Here is a 16,190-nt window from a genome sequence, read left to right as displayed (position 1 = left end):
ACACATATATTTGGGTGCCAAAACTGCACATTTTGGCTTTTCACCCAATAAATATTAAAATGTTTTCTTCATCTTTTATAGTTTCACATTCGTTGTACTTAATGATCGGTCTCTGTAGCCAGACTGTACTCTCTGGGCAGCCAGGTTGGTCTGTGACGACCGGCCTCTATAGCCAGCCTGTCCTCTCAGCCTGTCCTCTCTGGGCAGCCAGGTTGGTCTGTGACGACCTGCCTCTATAGCCAGACTGTCCTCTCTGGGAAGCCAGGTTGGTCTGTGACGACCGGCCTCTGTAGCCAGACTGTCCTCTCTGGGCAGCCAGGTTGGTCTGTGACGACCGGTCTCTGTAGCCAGACTGTCCTCTCTGGGCAGCCAGGTTGGTCTGTGACGACCGGTCTCTGTAGCCAGACTGTCCTCTCTGGGCAGCCAGGTTGGTCTGTGACGACCGGTCTCTGTAGCCAGACTGTCCTCTCTGGGCAGCCAGGTTGGTCTGTGACGACCGGTCTCTATAGCCAGACTGTCCTCTCTGGGCAGCCAGGTTGGTCTGTGACGACCTGCCTCTATAGCCAGACTGTCCTCTCTGGGAAGCCAGGTTGGTCTGTGACGACCGGCCTCTGTAGCCAGACTGTCCTCTCTGGGCAGCCAGGTTGGTCTGTGACGACCGGTCTCTGTAGCCAGACTGTCCTCTCTGGGCAGCCAGGTTGGTCTGTGACGACCGGTCTCTGTAGCCAGACTGTCCTCTCTGGGCAGCCAGGTTGGTCTGTGACGACCGGTCTCTGTAGCCAGACTGTCCTCTCTGGGCAGCCAGGTTTGTCTGTGACGACCGGTCTCTGTAGCCAGACTGTCCTCTCTGGGCAGCCAGGTTTGTCTGTGACGACCGGTCTCTATAGCCAGACTGTCCTCTCTGGGAAGCCAGGTTGGTCTGTGACGACCTGCCTCTGTAGCCAGACTGTCCTCTCTGGGCAGCCAGGTTGGTCTGTGACGACCTGCCTCTGTAGCCAGACTGTCCTCCCTGGGCAGCCAGGTTGGTCTGTGACGACCGGTCTCTGTAGCCACACTGTCCTCTCTGGGCAGCCAGGTTGGTCTGTGACGACCGGTCTCTGTAGCCAGACTGTCCTCTCTGGGCAGCCAGGTTGGTCTGTGACGACCGGTCTCTGTAGCCAGACTGTCCTCTCTGGGAAGCCAGGTTGGTCTGTGACGACCTGCCTCTATAGCCAGACTGTCCTCTCTGGGAAGCCAGGTTGGTCTGTGACGACCGGCCTCTGTAGCCAGACTGTCCTCTCTGGGCAGCCAGGTTGGTCTGTGACGACCGGTCTCTGTAGCCAGACTGTCCTCTCTGGGCAGCCAGGTTGGTCTGTGACGACCGGTCTCTGTAGCCAGACTGTCCTCTCTGGGCAGCCAGGTTGGTCTGTGACGACCGGTCTCTGTAGCCAGACTGTCCTCTCTGGGCAGCCAGGTTTGTCTGTGACGACCGGTCTCTGTAGCCAGACTGTCCTCTCTGGGCAGCCAGGTTTGTCTGTGACGACCGGTCTCTATAGCCAGACTGTCCTCTCTGGGAAGCCAGGTTGGTCTGTGACGACCTGCCTCTGTAGCCAGACTGTCCTCTCTGGGCAGCCAGGTTGGTCTGTGACGACCTGCCTCTGTAGCCAGACTGTCCTCCCTGGGCAGCCAGGTTGGTCTGTGACGACCGGTCTCTGTAGCCACACTGTCCTCTCTGGGCAGCCAGGTTGGTCTGTGACGACCGGTCTCTATAGCCAGACTGTCCTCTCTGGGAAGCCAGGTTGGTCTGTGACGACCGGCCTCTATAGCCAGACTGTCCTCTCTGGGCAGCCAGGTTGGTCTGTGACGACCGGTCTCTATAGCCAGACTGTCCTCTCTGGGAAGCCAGGTTGGTCTGTGACGACCGGCCTCTGTAGCCAGACTGTCCTCTCTGGGCAGCCAGGTTGGTCTGTGACGACCGGTCTCTGTAGCCAGACTGTCCTCTCTGGGCAGCCAGGTTGGTCTGTGACGACCGGTCTCTGTAGCCAGACTGTCCTCTCTGGGCAGCCAGGTTGGTCTGTGACGACCGGTCTCTATAGCCAGACTGTCCTCCCTGGGCAGCCAGGTTGGTCTGTGACGACCGGTCTCTGTAGCCAGACTGTCCTCTCTGGGCAGCCAGGTTGGTCTGTGACGACCGGTCTCTGTAGCCAGACTGTCCTCTCTGGGCAGCCAGGTTTGTCTGTGACGACCGGTAACTGTAGCCAGACTGTCCTCTCTGGGCAGCCAGGTTTGTCTGTGACGACCGGTCTCTGTAGCCAGACTGTCCTCTCTGGGCAGCCAGGTTTGTCTGTGACGACCGGTCTCTGTAGCCAGACTGTCCTCCCTGGGCAGCCAGGTTGGTCTGTGACGACCGGTCTCTGTAGCCAGACTGTCCTCTCTGGGCAGCCAGGTTTGTCTGTGACGACCGGTCTCTGTAGCCAGACTGTCCTCTCTGGGCAGCCAGGTTGGTCTGTGACGACCGGTCTCTGTAGCCAGACTGTCCTCTCTGGGCAGCCAGGTTTGTCTGTGACGACCGGTCTCTGTAGCCAGACTGTCCTCTCTGGGCAGCCAGGTTGGTCTGTGACGACCGGTCTCTGTAGCCAGACTGTCCTCTCTGGGCAGCCAGGTTGGTCTGTGATGACCGGTCTCTATAGCCAGACTGTCCTCTCTGGGAAGCCAGGTTGGTCTGTGACGACCTGCCTCTGTAGCCAGACTGTCCTCTCTGGGCAGCCAGGTTGGTCTGTGACGACCTGCCTCTGTAGCCAGACTGTCCTCCCTGGGCAGCCAGGTTGGTCTGTGACGACCGGTCTCTGTAGCCAGACTGTCCTCTCTGGGCAGCCAGGTTGGTCTGTGACGACCGGTCTCTATAGCCAGACTGTCCTCTCTGGGAAGCCAGGTTGGTCTGTGACGACCGGCCTCTATAGCCAGACTGTCCTCTCTGGGCAGCCAGGTTGGTCTGTGACGACCGGTCTCTATAGCCAGACTGTCCTCTCTGGGAAGCCAGGTTGGTCTGTGACGACCGGCCTCTGTAGCCAGACTGTCCTCTCTGGGCAGCCAGGTTGGTCTGTGACGACCGGTCTCTATAGCCAGACTGTCCTCCCTGGGCAGCCAGGTTGGTCTGTGACGACCGGTCTCTGTAGCCAGACTGTCCTCTCTGGGCAGCCAGGTTGGTCTGTGACGACCGGTCTCTGTAGCCAGACTGTCCTCTCTGGGCAGCCAGGTTTGTCTGTGACGACCGGTAACTGTAGCCAGACTGTCCTCTCTGGGCAGCCAGGTTTGTCTGTGACGACCGGTCTCTGTAGCCAGACTGTCCTCTCTGGGCAGCCAGGTTTGTCTGTGACGACCGGTCTCTGTAGCCAGACTGTCCTCCCTGGGCAGCCAGGTTGGTCTGTGACGACCGGTCTCTGTAGCCAGACTGTCCTCTCTGGGCAGCCAGGTTTGTCTGTGACGACCGGTCTCTGTAGCCAGACTGTCCTCTCTGGGCAGCCAGGTTGGTCTGTGACGACCGGTCTCTGTAGCCAGACTGTCCTCTCTGGGCAGCCAGGTTGGTCTGTGACGACCGGCCTCTATAGCCAGACTGTCCTCTCTGGGCAGCCAGGTTTGTCTGTGACGACCGGTCTCTGTAGCCAGACTGTCCTCTCTGGGCAGCCAGGTTGGTCTGTGACGACCGGCCTCTGTAGCCAGACTGTCCTCTCTGGGCAGCCAGGTTTGTCTGTGACGACCGGTAACTGTAGCCAGACTGTCCTCTCTGGGCAGCCAGGTTTGTCTGTGACGACCGGTCTCTGTAGCCAGACTGTCCTCTCTGGGCAGCCAGGTTTGTCTGTGACGACCGGTCTCTGTAGCCAGACTGTCCTCCCTGGGCAGCCAGGTTGGTCTGTGACGACCGGTCTCTGTAGCCAGACTGTCCTCTCTGGGCAGCCAGGTTTGTCTGTGACGACCGGTCTCTGTAGCCAGACTGTCCTCTCTGGGCAGCCAGGTTGGTCTGTAACGACCGGTCTCTGTAGCCAGACTGTCCTCTCTGGGCAGCCAGGTTTGTCTGTGACGACCGGTCTCTGTAGCCAGACTGTCCTCTCTGGGCAGCCAGGTTGGTCTGTGACGACCGGTCTCTGTAGCCAGACTGTCCTCTCTGGGCAGCCAGGTTGGTCTGTGACGACCGGTCTCTGTAGCCAGACTGTCCTCTCTGGGCAGCCAGGTTGGTCTGTGACGACCGGTCTCTATAGCCAGACTGTCCTCTCTGGGAAGCCAGGTTGGTCTGTGACGACCTGCCTCTGTAGCCAGACTGTCCTCTCTGGGCAGCCAGGTTGGTCTGTGACGACCTGCCTCTGTAGCCAGACTGTCCTCCCTGGGCAGCCAGGTTGGTCTGTGACGACCGGTCTCTGTAGCCAGACTGTCCTCTCTGGGCAGCCAGGTTGGTCTGTGACGACCGGTCTCTATAGCCAGACTGTCCTCTCTGGGAAGCCAGGTTGGTCTGTGACGACCGGCCTCTATAGCCAGACTGTCCTCTCTGGGCAGCCAGGTTGGTCTGTGACGACCGGTCTCTATAGCCAGACTGTCCTCTCTGGGAAGCCAGGTTGGTCTGTGACGACCGGCCTCTGTAGCCAGACTGTCCTCTCTGGGCAGCCAGGTTGGTCTGTGACAACCGGTCTCTATAGCCAGACTGTCCTCCCTGGGCAGCCAGGTTGGTCTGTGACGACCGGTCTCTGTAGCCAGACTGTCCTCTCTGGGCAGCCAGGTTGGTCTGTGACGACCGGTCTCTGTAGCCAGACTGTCCTCTCTGGGCAGCCAGGTTTGTCTGTGACGACCGGTAACTGTAGCCAGACTGTCCTCTCTGGGCAGCCAGGTTTGTCTGTGACGACCGGTCTCTGTAGCCAGACTGTCCTCTCTGGGCAGCCAGGTTTGTCTGTGACGACCGGTCTCTGTAGCCAGACTGTCCTCCCTGGGCAGCCAGGTTGGTCTGTGATGACCGGTCTCTGTAGCCAGACTGTCCTCTCTGGGCAGCCAGGTTTGTCTGTGACGACCGGTCTCTGTAGCCAGACTGTCCTCTCTGGGCAGCCAGGTTGGTCTGTGACGACCGGTCTCTGTAGCCAGACTGTCCTCTCTGGGCAGCCAGGTTGGTCTGTGACGACCGGCCTCTATAGCCAGACTGTCCTCTCTGGGCAGCCAGGTTTGTCTGTGACGACCAGTCTCTGTAGCCAGACTGTCCTCTCTGGGCAGCCAGGTTGGTCTGTGACGACCGGCCTCTATAGCCAGACTGTCCTCTCTGGGCAGCCAGGTTGGTCTGTGACGACCGGTCTCTGTAGCCAGACTGTCCTCTCTGGGCAGCCAGGTTGGTCTGTGACGACCGGTCTCTGTAGCCAGACTGTCCTCTCTGGGCAGCCAGGTTGGTCTGTGACGACCGGTCTCTGTAGCCAGACTGTCCTCTCTGGGCAGCCAGGTTGGTATGTGATGACCGGTCTCTGTAGCCAGACTGTCCTCCCTGGGCAGCCAGGTTGGTCTGTGACGACCGGTCTCTGTAGCCAGACTGTCCTCCCTGGGCAGCCAGGTTGGTCTGTGACGACCGGTCTCTGTAGCCAGACTGTCCTCCCTGGGCAGCCAGGTTGGTCTGTGATGACCGGTCTCTGTAGCCAGACTGTCCTCCCTGGGCAGCCAGGTTTGTCTGTGACGACCGGTCTCTGTAGCCAGACTGTCCTCTCTGAGTCTGTACCGAGTCAGTTTTTTCCTCAGTTTTCAATCAGTCACAGTGGTCAGATAGTCTGCCGCCATGTACTGTCTGTTTCGAGACACAAAGCATTGAAGTTAACTTTGATATTCTTTGGTGTCTTTCCAATAGGTGATATGATCTCGTTGGGCCAGATCTCAGCTCATTTCACAGCCATTTAAAAGCTATCCGGGTTTCTGATATAGATATGTGTGGTTCTCATGTGTTCTCATAGATCTGTGTCCAAATAGAATTTATATTTGTCATCCTGTTTTCCTGACCTCTTTTGGAATATCATTCTGTTCGTTTTCTTTTTGGTTGACGGTCAGAACCCAGGTCTGACAGAACCTGTGATTAACGGTCAGAACCCAGGTCTGACAGAACCTGTGGTTAACGGTCAGAACCCAGGTCTGACAGAACCTGTGGTTAACGGTCAAAGCCCAGGTCTGACAGAACCTGTGGTTAACGGTCAAAGCCCAGGTCTGACAGAACCTGTGATTAACGGTCAGAACCCAGGTCTGACAGAACCTGTGATTAACGGTCAGAACCCAGGTCTGACAGAACCTGTGGTTAACGGTCAAAGCCCAGGTCTGACAGAACCTGTGGTTAACGGTCAGAACCCAGGTCTGACAGAACCTGTGATTAACGGTCAGAACCCAGGTCTGACAGAACCTGTGGTTAACGGTCAAAGCCCAGGTCTGACAGAACCTGTGGTTAACGGTCAGAACCCAGATCTGACAGAACCTGTGGTTAACGGTCAGAACCCAGGTCTGACAGAACCTGTGGTTAACGGTCAGAGCCCAGGTCTGACAGAACCTGTGCAGATGATCTCGGTACTGCTGTAACTCCTCCTCAGTGGGAGACAACAGCCCCAGGTCATCTGTCTACAGCAGACCCTCCTTAGTGGGAGACAACAGACCCACCTTAGTGGGAGACAGCAGACCCTCCTTAGTGGGAGACAACAGACCCTCCTTAGTGGGAGACAGCAGACCCTCCTTAGTGGGAGACAACAGACCCTCCTTAGTGGGAGACAACAGACCCTCCTTAGTGGGAGACAGCAGACCCTCCTTAGTGGGAGACAACAGACCCTCCTTAGTGGGAGACAACAGACCCTCCTTAGTGGGAGACAGCAGACCCTCCTTAGTGGGAGACAACAGACCCTCCTTAGTGGGAGACAACAGACCCTCCTTAGTGGGAGACAGCAGACCCTCCTTAGTGGGAGACAACAGCCCCAGGCCATCTGTCTACAGCAGACACTTGATTACAGTGTTGTGTAGAGGGAGACCAGGTGAATTGATGTCAGTGTTGTGTAGTGGGAGACCAGGTGAATTGATTTCAGTGTTGTGTAGGGGGAGACCAGGTGAATTGATGTCAGTGTTGTGTAAAGGGAGACCAGGTGAATTGATTTCAGTGTTGTGTAGAGGGAGACCAGGTGAATTGATGTCAGTGTTGTGTAGAGGGAGACCAGGTGAATTGATTTCAGTGTTGTGTAAAGGGAGACCAGGTGAATTGATTTCAGTGTTGTGTAAAGGGAGACCAGGTGAATTGATTTCAGTGTTGTGTAGTGGGAGACCAGGTGAATTGATTTCAGTGTTGTGTAAAGGGAGACCAGGTGAATTGATTTCAGTGTTGTGTAGAGGGAGACCAGGTGAATTGATGTCAGTGTTGTGTAGTGGGAGACCAGGTGAATTGATTTCAGTGTTGTGTAAAGGGAGACCAGGTGAATTGATTACAGTGTTGTGTAGAGGGAGACCAGGTGAATTGATGTCAGTGTTGTGTAGTGGGAGACCAGGTGAATTGATTTCAGTGTTGTGTAAAGGGAGACCAGGTGAATTGATTTCAGTGTTGTGTAAAGGGAGACCAGGTGAATTGATGTCAGTGTTGTGTAAAGGGAGACCAGGTGAATTGATTTCAGTGTTGTGTAGAGGGAGACCAGGTGAATTGATTTCAGTGTTGTGTAAAGGGAGACCAGGTGAATTGATTTCAGTGTTCTGTAGGGGGAGACCTGGTGAATTGATTTCAGTGTTGTGTAGAGGGAGACCAGGTGAATTGATGTCAGTGTTGTGTAAAGGGAGACCAGGTGAATTGATGTCAGTGTTGTGTAGGGGGAGACCAGGTGAATTGATTACAGTGTTGTGTAGGGGGAGACCAGGTGCTTCTGATTCTTCTATTTGCCAATTCGTTAATGTCGATGTCAAACCGTTTCTCCCCACATTCATGAGAGACGACGTCTGTTTGCTTGTTGCCAATTTGAACCACACATTTGTCTTTAATGTACATTGATTTAGTAACATCTCGTGTTTTCCCTCCAATACCACTTTCTATTAGTTTATTTAAAAAAATACCTTTGTGCCAAATGTGATCAAATGCTTTCTTGAAGTCTACGAAACAAAAGTCGATTTTGCCTTTGTTTTTGGTTTACTTGATTGTGAATTAGAGTGTTGAGGGTATAATGTGGTCTGTTGTGTGGTAATTTGTTAAAAATCCAATCTGGGTTCTTCTAAGGACCTTGTGTTCATCAAGGAAATTAAGGCGGCAGGTTACCCTAGTGGTTAGAGTGTTGGGCGAGCAGCTGAAAGGTTGCATGTTCAAATCCCTGAGCTGACAAGGTACAAATCTGTCGTTCTGTCACTGTACAGTGAGTTAGCCCACTGTTCCTAGGTCATCATTGAAAATAAGAATTTGTTCTTAACTGTTCTTAAGATGAAATAAAAAAAGTAGTCTACTATTCATGATACTGCAGAGACATTTCCCCAAGTTGCTGTTAATGCAAATTCCTCTGTAATTATTTGGGTCAATATTTGTGTGATCAATCCTTGGTTCCAAATATGGGGGGGGGGGGGGGTGTAATGTTGAAGAGTTTCAGTCTATCCAATTTTAGTTTATGGAATGTACAGTACCAGTCAGAAGTTCGAACTAACTTACTCATTCCAGGGTTTTTCTTTATTTTTTATACTATTTTCTACATTGTAGAATAATAGTGAAGACATCAAAACTATGAAATAACACATATGGAATCATGTAGTAACCAAAAAAGTGTTAAACAAATCAAAATATATTTGAGATTCTTTAAAAGAAGCCACCCTTTGCCTTGATGACAGCTTTGCACACTCTTGGCTATTCTCTCAACCAGCTTCACCTGGAATGCTTTTCCAACAGCCTTGAAGGAGTTCCCACATATGCTGAGCACTTGTTGGCTGCTTTTTCCTTCAATCTGCGGTCCAACTCATCCCAAACCATCTCAATTGGGTTGAGGTCGGGTGATTGTGGAGGCCAAGTCATCTAATGCAGCACTCCATCACTCTCCTTCTTGGTCAAATAGCCCTTATACAGCCTGGAGGCGTGTTGGGTCATTGTCCTGTTAAAAAAACAAATAAGCGCAAAGCAGATGGGATGGCGAATCTCTGCAGGAAAAGATCCGAGACACGATTGTGTCGATAATTCGTGTTCTGTAATTGGGGTATATCCACAGGATTATGACAGTCCCAGCTGATTCAAGGATTTGTAATTTGTCAAGTATATCTTGTTGTTCAGGGCTCTTATATTGTTATATTGCTGTACAGGTTTGCAACGTTATTTCTCCATATAACGTTATTTCGGATAGCCAATTCCTCATGATGTGGTCTCTATCTCTCTCTCTCTCTCTCTCTCTCTCTCTCTCTCTCTCTCTCTCTCTCTCTCTCTCCCCCCCCCCAGGATGTTGCTGTGTGTTTCCGGGGTAGGTCGAGGGGGTCTGGGGTTGCTAGCGGTAAAGAGGGCGTGTCTTCTCACTCGCACTGCCCACTCGTCGCCCCAGAACTTCGAGTATCGACCAATCAAGAAGGTCATGGTGGCCAACAGAGGTAAGGCTCCACCCACAATACGACATGACATTATAACTATGGGGATGACTGACATCACTTGTCCCAGGACACGACAGTACATCTTATCCATCATTATGTTATTAGGAGGGAATTGCATTAGAGATCATGTTGTCCCAGCACACGACAATAACGAAGGTATATTGTATATCCCAACACATGACAGTTCATCTGATTTACACATTGCATTGTAGATCTCATGACATACCATCACATTGCATGTCTATTACGTACATGATAGTGTGTGTTATTTTGCTTATGATGTTACACAGCCACCTAGCAGCTCAAAGCTACACAGCCACCTAGTCCAGCTCAAAGCTACACAGCCACCTAGTCCAGCTCAAAGCTACACAGCCACCTAGCCCAGCTCAAAGCTACACAGCCACCTAGCCCAGCTCAAAGCTTCACTGCCACCTAGTCCAGCTCAAAGCTACACAGCCACCTAGCCCAGCTCAAAGCTACACAGCCACCTAGTCCAGCTCAAAGCTACACAGCCACCTAGCCCAGCCAAAGCTACAGGCACCTAGCCCAGCTCAAAGCTACACAGCCACCTAGCCCAGCTCAAAGCTCCACAGCCACCTAGCCCAGCTCAAAGCTACACAGCCACCTAGTCCAGCTCAAAGCTACACAGCCACCTAGCCCAGCTCAAAGCTACACAGCCACCTAGCCCAGCTCAAAGCTAAACAGCCATCTAACCCAGCTTAACGCTACACAGCCACCTAGCCCAGCTCAAAGCTACACAGCCACCTAGCCCAGCTCAAAGCTACACAGCCACTTAACTCAGCTCAAAGCTACACAGCCAACTAACCCAGCTCAAAGCTACACAGCCACCTAACCCAGCTCAAAGCTACACAGCCACCTAGTCCAACTCAAAGCTACACAGCCACCTAACCCAGCTCAAAGCTACACAGCCATGTAGCCCAGCTCACCACTCATGACATGATATGAACTGAACATTAAATCACATTATAAACTGGGTGGTTTGAGCCCTGAATGCTGATTGGCTGACAGCCATGGTATATCAAGACTGTATACCACGGGTATGACAAAACACATATTTTTTACTGCTCTAATTACGTTGGTAACCCAGTTTAAAATAGCGATAAAGCACCTCAGGGGAGTTGTGGTATATGGCCAACTTACCACGGCTAAAGGCTCATCCAGGCACTCCGCTTGGTGTCGTGCCTAAGAACAGCCCTTAGCCTTGGTATATTGGCCGTATACCACAAACCACCTGAGGCGCTTTATTGCTTAAATAGATAGTAGAGAAACATAGTGTACTTCTCAACCCATATAGTGCATTCGGAAATTATTCAGACCCCTTGACCCCTCCCCCCCAAAATGTTACTTTACAGCCAGATTCGGAATGAATTAAATAGTTTTTTCTCCCTCAACAATCGACACAGAATAACCCATAATGACATCACAATACCCCATAATGACATCACAATACCCCATAATGACATCACAATACCCCATAATGACAAAGCAAACACAGGTTTTTAGAAATGATTGCACATTTAAATGAAAAACTGAAATATCACATTTACATAAGTATTCAGGCCCTTAACTCAGTACTTTGTTGAAGCACCTTTGGCAGTGATTACAGCTTTGAGTCTTCTTTGGTATGATGCTACAAGCTTGGCACACCTGTATTTGGGGAGTTTCTCTCATTCTTCTCTGCAGATCCTCTCAAGCACTGTCTGGTTGGATGGGGAGCGTCGCTGCACAGCTATTTTCAGGACTCTCCAGAGACGTTTGATCAGGTTCAAGTTCGGGCTCTGGCTGGGCCACTCAAGAACATTCAGAGACTTGTCCTGAAGTCACTCCTGCATTGTCTTGGCTGTGTGCTTAGGGTCTTTGTTCTTCGCCCCAGTCTGAGGTCCTGAGCAGGTTTTCATCAAGGATCTCTCTGTGCTTTGCACTGTTCGTCTTTCCCTTGATCCTGACTAGTCTCCCAGTCCCTGCAGCTGAAAAACATCCCCACAGCATGATGCTGCCACCACCATGCTTCACCACCATGCTTCACCGTTGGGATGGTATTGGCCAGGAGATGAGCAGTGCCTAGTTTCCTCCAGATGTGATGCTTTGCATTCAGGCCAAAGATATCAATCGTGCTCTCTAGCAGGGTAGCCTAGTGGTTAGAGCGTTGGACTAGTAACCGGAAGGTTGCAAGTTCAAACCCCCGAGCTGACAAGGTAAAAATCTGTCGTTCTGCCCCTGAACAGGCAGTTAACCCACTGTTCTGAGGCAGTCATTGTAAATAAGAATTAGTTCTTAACTGACTGGTTAAATAAAGGTAAAATAACAATAAAAAGAACAGAGAATCTTGTTTCTCGTGGTCTGGGATTCCTTTAAGTGACTTTAGGCAAACTCCAAGCGGGCTGTCATGTGCCTTTTACTGAGGAGTGGCTTCTGTCTGGCCATTTTGATTGTTGGAGTGCTGCAGAGATGGTTGTCCTTCTGGAAGGTTCAACCATCTTCACAGATGAACTCTGGAGCTCTGTCAGAGTGACCATTGGGTTTTTGGTCACCTTACTGACCAAGGCCCTTCTCCCTTAATTGCTCAGTTTGGCCGGGCAGCCATCTCTAGGAGGAGTCTTGGTGGTTCCAAACGTCTTCCATTTAAGAATGGAGGCCACTGTGTTCTTGGGGAACTTCAATGCTGGATAAATGTTTTGTTACCCTTCCCCAGATCTGTGCCTCGACACAATTCTGTCTCGGGGCTCTACGGACAATTCCTTCGTCCTCATGGCTTGGTTTTTTACTCTGACGTTCATTGTCAACTGGACCTTTTATAGACAGGTGCCTTTCCAAATCATGTCCAATCAATTGAATTTATCCCAGGTGGACTCCAATCAAGTTGTAGAAACAGCTCAAGGATGATCAATGGAAACAGGATGCACCTGAGCTCAATTTTGAGTCTCATAGCAAAGTGTCTGAATACTTAATAAAGTATTTAAGTTTTTATTTTTAATAGATTTGCAAAAATGTAAAAAAATCTATACATTTTTTCACCTTCTCATTATGGGGTATTGTGTGTAGATCGAAGAGGAAAAAATATTTTATTTTTTTTTAGAAAAAAAGGCTGTAATGTAATAAAATGTGGAAAAAAGTGAGGGGGTCTGAATACTTTCCGAACGGACTGTACATCTCTTTTTTTATATTTTGTCTCTCTTTATTTCTTTCCTTTCTCTTTTCTTTTCTCTTCTCCTTTTCTGTTCTCTCCTCTCCAGGTGAGATCGCTATTCGTGTGTTCAGAGCGTGTACTGAGTTGGGGATTCGGACCGTGGCTGTTTACTCTGAAGAAGATCGAGGACAGATGCACAGGTAGAGCACTCACTATCCTGGAGTTATTGACAAATAAAGACTGTTAATTTATACAACGCAAATTCTGAGGTATAAAGTAAAGAATTTGAGCATACAATAATCGTGTTATTTTATACTAACACAATTGCTCAGAGACAGAGATTTTGTTTAACAAGAAATACAAAATAAGAAAGTTTTTCAATGGGATTCATGTCCGGAGACTGAGACCATTGTAAAATGTTGAATTTGTAGCCAATTAAACATTTATTTGTGGATTTTTGTGCTCGTTGTGTGCTTGGGGTTATTGGCAAAAATATCGTGGTACTTGGTAAAGTTCATCGAGTTGTATTTTTTGGCTAATCTTTAAAGGGGTGCCAGTCATTGATGTAGGCTTTACCTGCAGTTCTATTTATCTGGAATTCTACCTGACTATTTACCTGACGATATTACCTGATGAGTACCTGACGATATTACCTGATGATTACCTGATGATATTACCTGATGAATACCTGACGATATTACCTGATGAATACCTGACGATATTACCTGATGAGTACCTGACAATATTACCTGATGAATACCTGATGATATTACCTGATGAATACCTGATGATATTACCTGATGAATACCTGACGATATTACCTGATGAGTACCTGACGATATTACCTGATGAATACCTGATGATATTACCTGATGAATACCTGATGATATTACCTGATGAATACCTGACGATATTACCTGATGAGTACCTGACAATATTACCTGATGAATACCTGATGATATTACCTGATGAATACCTGACGATATTACCTGATGAGTACCTGACGATATTACCTGATGAATACCTGATGATATTACCTGATGAATACCTGACGATATTACCTGATGATATTACCTGATGAGTACCTGACGATATTACCTGATGAATACCTGACGATATTACCTGATGAATACCTGACGATATTACCTGATGAATACCTGACGATATTACCTGATGAATACCTGACGATATTACCTGATGAATACCTGACGATATTACCTGATGAATACCTGACGATATTACCTGATGAATACCTGACGATATTACCTGATGAATACCTGACGATATTACCTGACGATATTACCTGATGAATACCTGATGATATTACCTGATGAATACCTGACGATATTACCTGATGAATACCAGATGATATTACCTGATGAATACCTGACGATATTACCTGATGAATACCTGATGATATTACCTGATGAATACCTGACGATATTACCTGATGAATACCTGACGATATTACCTGATGAATACCTGATGATATTACCTGATGAATACCTGACGATATTACCTGATGAATACCTGACGATATTACCTGATGAATACCAGATGATATTACCTGATGAATACCTGACGATATTACCTGATGAATACCTGACGATATTACCTGATGAATACCTGACGATATTACCTGATGAATACCTGATGAATACCTGATGATATTACCTGATGAATACCTGATGATATTACCTGATGAATACCTGACGATATTACCTGATGAATACCTGATGATATTACCTGATGAATACCTGATGATATTACCTGATGAATACCTGATGAATACCTGATGAATACCTGACGATATTACCTGATGAATACCTGACGACATTACCTGACGATATTACCTGATGAGTACCTGATGATATTACCTGATGAATACCTGATGATATTACCTGATGAGTACCTGATAATATTACCTGATGAGTACCTGATGATATTACCTGATGAATACCTGATGATATTACCTGATGAGTACCTGATAATATTACCTGATGAATACCTGATGATATTACCTGATGAATACCTGATGATATTACCTGATGAATACCTGATGATATTACCTGATGAATACCTGACGATATTACCTGATGAATACCTGACGATATTACAACTAGTTTTGCCTGATCATTCAGGATCATAAAATGTAACACTGTAACATACCGTTCAACCCACAGACAAAAAGCTGACGAAGCCTACCTGATAGGGAAAAGTCTTCCTCCTGTTGCTGCCTACCTGCATATACCTGACATCATTAAAGTAGCTAAGGTGAGATCCTCCTGTTGCAGCCTACCTGCATATACCTCACATCATTTAAAGTAGCTAAGGTATGTTTGAAATCTAACCCTTAGTGTGTTAGTGCTGTGCTGAAATCTGTGTGGTCTCAATACCTGAATGTAAAAAGATGAAATGAGGAATTCGGCTTGCCCCCCAAGGCCCCTCTGCAACATCTAGCCCAACCTGGCCTCAGAGCATTTCGTATTATTCTGTATGTAAATCTGAGAACCTCCTATTCGTATGATATGTTTTGCATGGTAGGTATTAATTCATTTGTGTTTGTCCATCACCCGTTTCGGAGAATATGTTACGAATGACAATTACAATTGGTATTATATGTTACAAATTTGCAAACGTACAATATGTTACGAATTGTAAACGTACAATACTTTATGAATTTGCAAAACGTACAATATGTTACGAATTGTAAACGTACAATACTTTATGAATTTGCAAAAAGTACAATATGTTACGAATTGTAAACGTACAATACTTTACGAATTTGCTAAACGTTTGATATGTTACAAATTCTAGCTAGGTGGCTACGTGGCTAACGTTACTTAGCTCGCTAACATTTGCTAGCTAAAAGGGTTACGGTTAGGGTTAAGTTAGCAAAAAGGGTTAAGGTTAGGGTTAAGTTAGCTAAAAGGGTTAAGGTTAGGGTTTAGTTAGCAAAAAGGGTTAAGGTTAGGGTTAAGTTAGCTAAAATGGTTACGGTTAGGGTTAAGTTAGCTAAAAGGGTTACAGTTAGTGTTAAGTTAGCTAAACGGGTTAGGGGAAGGGTTAGCTAACATGCTTAAGTAGTTGCAAAGTATATAAACAGTAGTAAGTAGCAGAAAAGTTGCTAAAGTGCTACGTGATGAGATTCGAACTTGCAACCTTTGGGTTGCTAGATGTTCATGTTATACGCTCACTTATCCACCCCGACCAACGACCCTCCTTTCATTTTTGCCTTAAGTAACTATCTGTCTTATGCTACCATACCAAACGTAACATATCATACTAAATGGAGTGTCTCGGATTTACATACAAAATAATACGAAATGCTCTGAGACCAGGTTGTATAGCCAAAAGCGTATTAATATACCTGCCTCCCTCTCGCTCACTCTCCCGGCCCCCAGACACCATATTGCCAGTAGTCCCATTACCGCCTGTCCCAATGAATCCATCTCTCCATCCATCCCTGTATCTCTCCCTTCATCCC

At 48.6% G+C, this 16,190-nt stretch overlaps 1 protein-coding gene across 1 annotated transcript in view; it reads left to right on the top strand.

The window, feature by feature from the left end:
* The window catches only part of LOC135510229 (pyruvate carboxylase, mitochondrial-like), a 541,364-nt gene that overhangs the window by 18,439 nt on the left and 506,735 nt on the right, over positions 1-16,190 (top strand). Inside the window, exons 2-4 of the mRNA XM_064931022.1 lie at positions 9,410-9,555; positions 12,810-12,903; positions 14,887-14,977. Coding sequence (XP_064787094.1) covers positions 9,411-9,555; positions 12,810-12,903; positions 14,887-14,977 — 330 coding nt within the window. The 5' untranslated portion in view covers position 9,410. The remainder of the gene's footprint in view (positions 1-9,409; positions 9,556-12,809; positions 12,904-14,886; positions 14,978-16,190) is intronic.

The sequence above is a fragment of the Oncorhynchus masou genome, chromosome 23, assembly GCF_036934945.1.
Source record: "Oncorhynchus masou masou isolate Uvic2021 chromosome 23, UVic_Omas_1.1, whole genome shotgun sequence".
NCBI classification, from domain to species: Eukaryota; Metazoa; Chordata; class Actinopteri; order Salmoniformes; family Salmonidae; genus Oncorhynchus; species Oncorhynchus masou.
The sequence above is the reverse complement of the archived record's forward strand: the minus strand, read 5'-3'. Positions and strand labels throughout refer to the sequence as shown.